Source organism: Leuciscus leuciscus (assembly GCF_965113295.1).
Source record: "Leuciscus leuciscus genome assembly, chromosome: 4".
NCBI lineage: Eukaryota > Metazoa > Chordata > Actinopteri > Cypriniformes > Leuciscidae > Leuciscus > Leuciscus leuciscus.
Window position 1 is genome coordinate 42,887,299 of NC_138728.1, and position 10,410 is coordinate 42,897,708.

Sequence of the window (10,410 nt, forward strand, 5' to 3'; positions counted from 1 at the left end):
TTTGTCTTTGTTTTTGTTTTTTTGGCAATGTTGTGTAATATGGCACATGCAGCAATGTCACAGGCCCTGTCAGGTGTGCAACCCTCAGACTTTTCAGACACTGAAATCTTCCCTTTAGTTAGCCAAAGTTAATTTCATTGTGTGCCCTTGTCCTGGCCAGAGCTGCATTGTAACTGGTTTGGGTCAGGGAATGGGGTCATAAACACCTGTCTGCAGGCAGGAACATGTCATAATCACCTATGAATAAATGCAGTTCTGTTAGGATCAGCAGAAGTGTATGTAATACAGTGAGCTTGATATTTAATTGTGGAACTTTTCTTACCACTTTCAAATAATGTGCATAAATGTGAATCTCTGAAAATTCTTAAGTCATGCACAGATCCTGGCCATTTTGCTTTCACATTTGTGATATGGAAGATTTTAGTCAACTGCCTTTTTTTATTTGATATAATATTATTAATCTGGAATATTAAGAATCCCAATAGTAACTGGGCAGCACATTTACATTGTGAACCCCCTTTCTGTTCACATAATCCCCATCATTGAGGCCTTGATGGCAGTCTATGGAAGCCTATAGTCTATGGTACCAATCACGTTAGTGAAGGCTGAGTGACACATACTGTAATCGGCATGGTCATGATTGCATGATCTTCATAAAAAATTATGATAGCCAAAAAAAAAAAAAAACTGCTTTAAAAAAACTGCTTTACAACATTGGGTCTTAAGTGGCTTGGAAATGCCACAAAAAACCTAAAACAGTTTTTTTTAAACCTAAAAGCGCCAGGTAAACTCCGAATGACACGACAGACAGCACTTTCCGTCAAGTTCTCCGCATCTCCAGTAGTGTAAAGGAAATAGACACTCGCAAATAATATTAGGGCAATGCAAACAGTTTGTGCTGTAGTTAAAGCCCGACTCCGACAAGTCGAAAATAAATGAGCGTTTCCAACAATTTAATAATGTAAACGACAATCTCACGAGTCACGAGAAAAATATACATCTCAGAAAGTGCACTATCGCGCTGCGCTGGACTTCCCGTATCAGCTCCGCTTATGAAGCCGGGATCTAATCCTGTTAACATGAAATAAGCCTGCTCCCGAGAAGGTTTAAGCTTGCGCACCTGTTGCTATGACAGCAAGTCCAGGATGAGCGTTGAAGAACCAAACAATCCAAGATCATGCCAAATCGCCAACAATCAAATCCAGCTAACTGAGTAAACGACGTACGAAGAACGGGCCCCAGCAGTCGTACAGTAACACAGAGTGGCTGCAGAGAGTGACAGTGAAGGGAGGGCATCCTTCCTCTTTTATAGTCTTGACTCCCAGAATGTTATCTTTCTAGGCCAATGATGGTATTTCAACCATATGTGGAACATTCTTAGACTTGTTCATATCATGTCTGTATCATATTGTGTCCTTGAGTGTCCACCTCCTGTCACGTACCAACACTCTTTTCATTCCAATACAATTCCATATTAGAATAAGGTTTGTGTGTTTGCTCTTTTACTGTCATATGATGGTCACACACATCTTAAAGATATAATTTCTTCCACAGGGGAAAATAACATTTAAAGGAATTTTCAACACATTCAACACAAGTTAAATTCCATCATTTTGTAACATAAAGATTGGAAACCTGCTAACTGTTGTAAGATATGCACATAGATAACAGTGTCATGTGACTATATCAGAGGTCAGAAATATATCAGAGGTCAGGATAATCACTGGCACATGACAATAGCTAATATATTTAATTTAAATAAAGTCTCTCAAACTTGCATATTGATGTACATTTTGAGGTAATCATTCCTCACAGTCACACAGCCTGTTTTATTAAGTTAGGTGCTATAAATATTATTAAAGTGTGAGATTTTAACCTGCGTTAGTGTGCAGATCTGACAATCCATTCACACGACTGGAGGTGCACATTTCTGTGATTATCCCTTAAGGATAAGTCCCTCTACTGATCTTGATAAATATATATATATATATATATATAAAAAATTTAAAAAAACAGAGACGAGTTAGTTATTTTCTGTTGAGATCAACAAATGTTGTAAATAGAGATAAACATCTACTGAACCCTGGAACATTCCTTTGATTATGATTAACAATTAACTTGAACTACTTATTTTCCTGGAGCAATATAAATAAAGTACAAAAGACAGTAAATCAGGACACTATAAAAGGAACATGAGAGGCTGTGAGGATGACAGAGCAAGAGCTGGAAACAAACATCAGTGAAGAATGAAGGGTTTAGTATGTTTACTGCTGCTGTTGGAAACCTTTGTGTGTGTCGTACAGCATCAGGTAGATGGAGGACTCAATGAGAATGAGATCAGTCAACAGCTCAGATCTGAGGACGGAAGACAGAATCCACCTCAAACAGACACTTTGAGAGATGAAGCTTCAACTGACAGCCAACAGAACTACCATCTGTTCTTCACTGACATCCATGCAGCGCTGAGAGAACTGACCGCCACCGTTACAGAGCAGAAAGTGAACATCAGAGAACTGACCGCCACCGTTACAGAGCAGAAAGTGAACATCAGAGAACTGACCGCCACCGTTACAGAGCAGAAAACCATCAACAGAGAACTGACTGCCAACATCAGAGCTTTAGAGACGAGACTGAGGGAAGAGATGAACAAGAAAAATGATGGTGCCTCACCAAAACATTCACTCTTGCACATTGTATAGTGTAAATGTTAGTGTATAATGTGTGAATGTCATTAAACATAATCTATATTCCTTCACAGAAATGTCTATTCTTACTCTGAGTCAAGTGGAGGAGTTGAGAAAGGAAAATAGAGGTAAAAATGTGTATACATTCTCAGTGTAATACAGTAATATATCACAATATTGCTTATGTTTTTCAATATCAGACAGAGAAATAGCTTTTTCAGCTTCACTGATGCAATCTGGCAGTGGAAATATCGGTCCTTTTACCACTGAAATCACACTAACCTACAGGAAAGTCTTCACAAACATAGGGAACGCCTACAACCCAATTACAGGTAATTATCCCTTCTGCTCCATTCAGACCTCTCTGCAGTTGTGTAATGTGTATTAGAGAATTAGGGGCCGTTTACACGACACCAGTTTCAACAAAAAACTGAAAACTTTGTAAGCGTTTTGGCAGCTTGAAAACGCAAACTTAAAAAAAAAAGGAGGGGCTTCAAAGTGCAAGTTTTTGGAAACAGTCGTTTATCGTCTCAGTGTAAACTACAAAAAAGTGAATTTGTGAAAATGGTGATGTCATGCACATGCGTATTACACGATCAGTCTATACCAGTGGTTCCCAAACCTGTCCTGGAGGACCACCAACACTGCACGTTTTCTTTTTCTCCCTAGTCAAACACACCTGATTCAACTCATCAGCTCATTAACCCATGTGATAATGAGCTGATGAGTTGAATCAGGTGTGTTTGACTAGGGAGAAAAAGAAAACGTGCAGTGTTGGTGGTCCTCCAGGACAGGTTTGGGAACCACTGGTCTATACTACTGTATCCGTTTCTTTACAAAGAGACACATCGCCAACTATTGGCCTGGCAGCAGAATACAGCGTTTTAAAGCTTTTCCACGGATCTGTGTGAATGGCGATCGTTTTGACAACGTTTTGAAAAAAGTTGTTGCCGGTACGCGAAAAACGCAAAGAAAAAAACGTCTGTTTTTAGGAAATCATTGTTGTGTAAACGTAGCCTGAAATCATCTGCCATCTTTCAAAACTATTACACAGTGTGCTTGATAATAAAGCAATCATACAGGAAACATCTGATTCTGTATCTCTCATTATTTGATTTAGGTGTTTTCACAGCCCCACTGAGAGGAGCGTACATGTTCAGAATCTCTGTATATGATCATGGCCCAACTCAATCAGGTGCAGCCATTTATAAGAATGGAGAGCGTATGGTTATTGCACATGATATTCAGGCTCAGGATCGGTTAAACTCCTCTAATGGAGTTGTGTTGATCCTGGAGGTTGGAGATGTTGTCTATGTGAGACTTTGGCCTAACTCGAGGATACATGATAGTGACAATAACCACAGCACTTTCAGTGGTTTCCTACTGTTTCCCTTAAGAGAACAGGAGCTTTGCAGAATGTGATTACAATAATTCTGATCCTTCAGCGTATGATTTAAAATTAAACTCATGAAGAATCATTAAAATATGAACCTGTATTAATGAGAACTAATGTGTGTTTGAAATTTGCAATAGATTACTGTATAAAAGTCTGAGCTGTCTATACATGTAAGTTTGTATAAAGAGTTTCAGCACTGAGACAGACAGGACCCATGAATATCACGTGAGACTCAAGTGTTTTGTTAACCCCTTACCAGACACCCCCCATTTTGGCAAGCAGGGCATAAATGACATACCCAAAATAAAAAGGTTGCTGCTGCTCATAAGTCATTCTGAATAGACACAATACTTGAGAGTTTACAGTTCAAGACTCAGAATTACTCAGACTGTTATTAATATGGAGATATATAAGCTCAAACATAAAAACAAAAATAAAAAGTAAAATAAAGCTGCAAGCAGCAACTAACGGGGTTCAAGCGTTTTAAGACCTTAATGCCAACTATGCTGTTAAGATCTAGGCTAGATCTTAATCCTGCTCCTGCCGATCGACTGTCCTGCACAGTTCATCTCCAACCCTAATCAAACACACCTGCCTTTAATTTTCAAGTGATCCTGAAGACCTTAATTGGTTGCTTCAGGTGTGTTTGATTAGGGTTGGAGATGAACTGTGCAGGACAGTCGATCGGCAGGAGCAGGATTGGGCACCCCTGATCTAGGCCAATCTGAAATGTAGGGCTGACAGCCTGACACCATAAAATATAAAATACCATAAGCATGCTTACACACACACACACACACACACACACACACACACACACACACACACACACACACACACACACACACACACACACACACACACACACACACACACACACACACACACACACACACACACTTACACTTTGTTGTAGATATAGATATTTGAAATAAACTTTATAGAAAATTCTTATTTATTCAGGCCTCCCATTTAAAACATAATTTTCAGGTGTCATTGCAATCATAATGTGATATTGCAAAATACGATGCATAAAATGAACAATTGAAGGTGTGAATTTTGACAAAGACATTTTTATAAAAGTTTAAATCTGATTTCAAATGCAAATAATTATTTTATAGAGCAGAATGAGCCTATGAGTGCTGTCCTCTGCTATTGTGTGGTGGTTTTGTGTTTTAGATATAGATATTAAACCCCTTTATAGGCAAAGATCGCAGATGGCCTCAGATTATTGTTGTTACACATTCACTGCATTTTAAAACATCACACTCTTACTTGATCTGGACAAACTTGAGTATCATTAGAAAGATTAAAGACTCCAGCTTTGATATTTGATATTATGATAAAACTAGGTTGCAGTGACACTCATTTCTTAATTTATGTCAGGATTGCAAAATAATCAATCTGTAATGTATGATATTTGAAATAAGAACAGGTCATGATCAGGTGAATTTATTGCTCTTTTCTTCAGTACTGTCCTTCCCTTTGTAAAGGGATAAGAAACAGTTCATGTCAATAATTTAAAACCAATCCCAACAATAAAGTCAATCAAAACCTTTATTGTTGAGTCTGTATTTGTTGAGACACTGTTATCTAAAGTCAGTTCATCATATGTTTTACCTTTACAACCATTTCAACATCTTGATTGTCGGGGCTGATTTGACGGCAGCTTTCCCTTTACTGTAAGTAATTACATCTTCTGTCCTGTTTTGCGTTTGATAACAGAGCATAACATTCATGAGTCCACTGCAATATGCAACTAATGTGACTTTTTTTTTCTATTATTTTTTTCTATTATTATAATCTCTAACCCGACCATTGCTATGTCATCTGCATACTTAGAAGTCACGGTCAATAACCTGCACTTCATTAATGTGGACAAAGAAAATTCTGGATGCTCTTGGCTGAAAACCGAAACCATAAATGACTTTTAAAAAAAATAATTATTAAGGAATATGCAGACACTACAGTCATCCTGGACTGCACGGAGCTGAGGTGCCAGTGTCCTAAATCACCTCTTGTGAAATGTTCTCAGCATACAAGTCCCACTGTACTCTCGAAGGGCTACATTTATCTCTCCACTGTACGCTGGTTCTGTCAGTGACAAACAGACACAAGTTCTTTGACACAGAGACTCCACTTCGGCTTTTTGGTAACATTAATCAGCGATATGCTGTAGCATGTCTCCTGACAAACTATGAAAACGGGCCTTTTGTAAAGGCTAGGGCAAAGAAGCCAGAGAAACACTTGTGTTCTGTGAGAAACATATTGTGTCTGTAAATAGCTTCTCTTTTTTTTTTTTTATTAGAAGTTTCAAATAAATAAAAAAATAGTTAAACGTTTTTTCAGCCACTTTGTTATAATTGTTTATTCTTAGAAATATATTCAAATGACCAGAGGATGGTTGTTCACTTTTAGAAATGTATAAAATTGACCAGAGAGCATCTATAGAAATCTATCTAATCTAAATCTAATCAGAATCGATACCAGTAATGTTTATTGTTAACTTTTTATGCATTGCTGTACACTGCACATTCTCTTTGACTATATAACAATGGAATTATCTGCATTTTATATGTACTTTAGTTCATCAGTGCTTTTAAGCCATCTGTAATAAAATAATAATATTTTCATGCACAGTAAATGTTATTTACATAAATAATAAATAGTTCTAATTTATTTGACTCATGTCTAATCCCATTCTTCATGTCGTTAGCCATTGTTGGAAATAACTTATTTTAAACCGAGAATGCATAAGTACAGTAAGTGTGTTCGAAAAAACAAATATGTACCATAGACATATAAAGATGACATGGAAAAAGTAACTACTAAACAATTGATGGGAACTAAAATTGTAGGCAAACTATTAGGGGTGTAACGATTCGTTTTAACAACGATTCGATTCGATTCGCGATTCATGGTTGTCGATACAATTCAAGGACGATATTGGTTCATTTAGAACGATACGATCCGAATCGATTCAGTGACTTTTTAGCCAAATATTCTTGTGGGGAATCAGGTATCAATTAATTATGGATATAAACAAACAAGTAAACAACAATTAATGTCAAATGCATTCACATTTTATTTTAATAAGTAGGACTGAACGATTATGACAAAAATGATAAGTGTCGATTATTCCCTTGAAATTGTAATTGTGATTATTAATTACGATTATCACAACATTGAATGATGTTTTGAATAGTTTGGCCATGGGACCCACATTTCCCCATACTCATCAAGCCGCGACCCACCTTTTTAGGAATTATATAGGCCTATTATAATACATTTGTTTACACAAAAATTGTTGACACACAAGTTCTGTCCCCCTTTACTTAACATACAAAAAAAAAAAGTAAGAATATGACAAATACTGATAAACAGTAGGGACTGCGAGGTTAAGCTATTAAATAGCAGTCCCAAACTAGTTTTTGTTAATACAATCTTGGTATGAGCCACCACAGTCATATAAAAATATACAAAATAACCAGTAAGTGGCATTTTGTTATGGAAACAAACAACAATTAGGCTACCATGGTGATACACAATACTTAGAAGAACTGGTTAAGAAACTGCTCCTGATAAATAGCAACACACATGACGTACCAATAACGTAATTTATTGGTATTTTACTTTTATTTCTTAACTTACTAATTTACGACGTTGCATTCTCGTATGTCTTTTGAACTTTAGTGAAGTGATACAGCGCGCTCTGGCGCATTTGCGCGCGCAATTGAAGAGTGCGCACTACTGCAGTATAGCGGCTGAGAGGACAGGACAGTCCGTTTTTCTGAGGTGAGAGACTTTGCGCTGCTTGTTGTCTTTGCACTGCTGCTGGCGCGTCACGCATGGCGACGACGTCACAGATAGGCAGACTGAATCGAGTAACGTTTAACGCCTTTATCATTAAAAGTGCAAAGAAAAAACATCCATATAAAGTCTGACGTGCTTAAATCCAATGCGCTATTTGCTAGTATCGATACAATCGATTCATTACCGTTAGATCGATATATGTCGTCCGGAAGGCCAGCTTGCCGAGCACAGATCGATGCAGTTGGATCGTAGGAATATAAATCGATACATTGATGTAGTTGATGAATCGTTACACCCCTACAAACTATAATTATTTATCATTATTATTATTTATTTCACTTTACTCATTTAAATAACAGGGGACGCATAACGTCTGTAAAGAAATGCCAAAACAGAACTCAGTTTCTGTGAATCCCAGTGCTTAGTGTACATATTTAAATATCGATAAATATTCCTACACACTAGTGTTATTTATGGTATATGAAACGAAATATGTATTTGAAATATATGGAGGTATTTTTGGTGCAAAACTACTGAACGCCTGTGACAGTGAAATTTGTAGTTGTAGAGAATAGCCACACATGTGTATCAGTGAATTTGAAGTCACAGAGAGAAATGTTTTAAGAGTTGCAAACTTGTAGACTTTTTTTTTATCTTCCACAAACACAACACAACAGTTACACCTTCTCAAATACTTCATTGCAGGTGCACAAATCCTATTCTACAAATCACTAATTAAGAAACTCATACGCTCAGTGTGGTCTGTTTATTATTGTGAATTTGTTAACACTTTAGATTACATTAATTAAAAATGTTTCACTTTTTATCTTGTTTATATTTATTATTAGATGATTTGTATCCATTTCTCACCAGTAATTTGCCGGTAGACGATGTGGCTGTTGAGTAAAACAGTGTCAAGTACATGAAAAAAGATTTTCTTGTACCACTTGGTAGACTTTCTGGCGCATTCATGAAAACCAGTCATCATATCAGCTTTGTCAACTGCCCCCATTTTTTTGTTGTACTCGAGCACACAGACTGGCTTCATCCTTGGCTGCCCAGTGATGTGATCAAGCTTCCCTGTGGCTGCCATACCAGTTGGGTGGACTGTGGTAAGGACATGAACATCCCTCTTGTCATGCCATTTTACTGCCAACTGTGACCCATTCTCTTCGAATTCCACCTCACCTTTTTTCATCTTACAGGTGAACTTTGGCATCCCTGTCCTGTTTGCACGCATAGTCCCACAAGCTCCAGTGCCAAGTGCCAAGAGGTGCTGGAAAAGTGTGGGACTACTGTACCAGTTGTCCACATAAAGAACATGACATTTTCTTAGGTAAGGTGCTAGAAGTGTCATCACAACGGACCCAGAAATCCCAAGTCCTGGGTAATGTTGGATGTCAGTGGTAGATCCGGTGTAAATGATCATGTCCTCAACATAGCCAGTTAGCACATCACACAAAACAAAAAACTTGACCCCAAATCTGTGCCGTTTGGAAGGAATGAACTGACGAAATGCCAGCCTGCCTTTCCACTTCATCAGAGACTCATCCACACACAGATCCCTGTATGGCACAAAAATGCGACGAAAGGAGGAGGTGAGAGCAGTGAAAATGTTTCTGATTTTTTTCAGCGGGTCGTTGGAAACTGCTGTCGCATTGTTTGCGAAGTGAAGACAGCGGAGGAGCAGAAGGAAGCGATCCTGTGAGAACAAAGACCTAAAAAATGGGGTCAAGAGCATGTGGTCTGTGCTCCAGTAATCACGAAGTGATGGTTTTTTTATCATCCCCATTAGGAGAACTGACACTAAAAATGTGTACATTTCAGGGATATTTGTTGGAACCCATTTAACCAGCTTTCCTTTAATTTCCCTTTCTTGCAAGTCAGAGGCATAGCGGTTTGTTTCCTCCACAATTTCTCCCATGACATCTTCTATGAGGAACGATTTAAAACAATTGACCTCACTGGGTGATTCTAGTGGATTTTGCACACCACAGAGCTGGTTGTCAAAATTACCTGGGCCAGGAGGATTAAAAAGGTTGGTTGCCTTCCATAACAATGAGTTTTAAACAAAATATTTACAAACTTGTAGTTATTAACATCGTTAAATATATGTAAGGGAACTCCTATTGTGGTTTAGAAAAAAAGATCATGTTGATCGGTAAGTTATCACGGGCTATGGGCGCCGCCATTATTTGTTTACAATACTGATGGAGAGTCGAACTCGGAGCCTGCTGGATTTACAACATGCAATATCATCCATGTCTCCCGAAATATATGATAGTAACCCCCGCTTCACTGCATCTCACGCGAAGCTCCTGCTCCTGGTGTGAATGCACTCATTGATTAACATGCACGCACGCCGAAAAAAATACGCCCTGCTCACGCGTCGCTGACGCTTGCTGTGTGAAACGACCGTTTTATCTACAAGGTGTGTTTGACTCGAATAAATATTAATATTACATCATGGGTAAAAGGTTATTTTGCTGTTATAAATATTAGTGTGCAATAATAAAC

The 10,410-nt window shown here is 37.9% G+C and overlaps 2 protein-coding genes across 3 annotated transcripts in view; one reads left to right on the top strand and one right to left on the bottom strand.

The window, feature by feature from the left end:
• Positions 1 to 4,596, top strand: part of LOC309496093 (uncharacterized protein) — a 34,005-nt gene extending 29,409 nt beyond the window's left edge. Inside the window, exons 1-4 of one of the 2 annotated variants that reach the window (XM_082166065.1) lie at positions 2,211 to 2,661; positions 2,759 to 2,812; positions 2,885 to 3,016; positions 3,805 to 4,596. In XM_082166065.1, coding sequence (XP_082022191.1) covers positions 2,247 to 2,661; positions 2,759 to 2,812; positions 2,885 to 3,016; positions 3,805 to 4,106 — 903 coding nt within the window. In that variant the 5' untranslated portion in view covers positions 2,211 to 2,246 and the 3' untranslated portion in view covers positions 4,107 to 4,596. Of the gene's footprint in view, positions 1 to 2,210; positions 2,662 to 2,758; positions 2,813 to 2,884; positions 3,017 to 3,804 lie in introns of those variants that run through there. The other variant, XM_082166064.1, reaches the window with a different exon arrangement.
• Positions 1 to 10,410, bottom strand: part of LOC309496107 (uncharacterized protein) — a 246,674-nt gene that overhangs the window by 190,061 nt on the left and 46,203 nt on the right. The gene's annotated exons all lie outside the window — the stretch shown is intronic.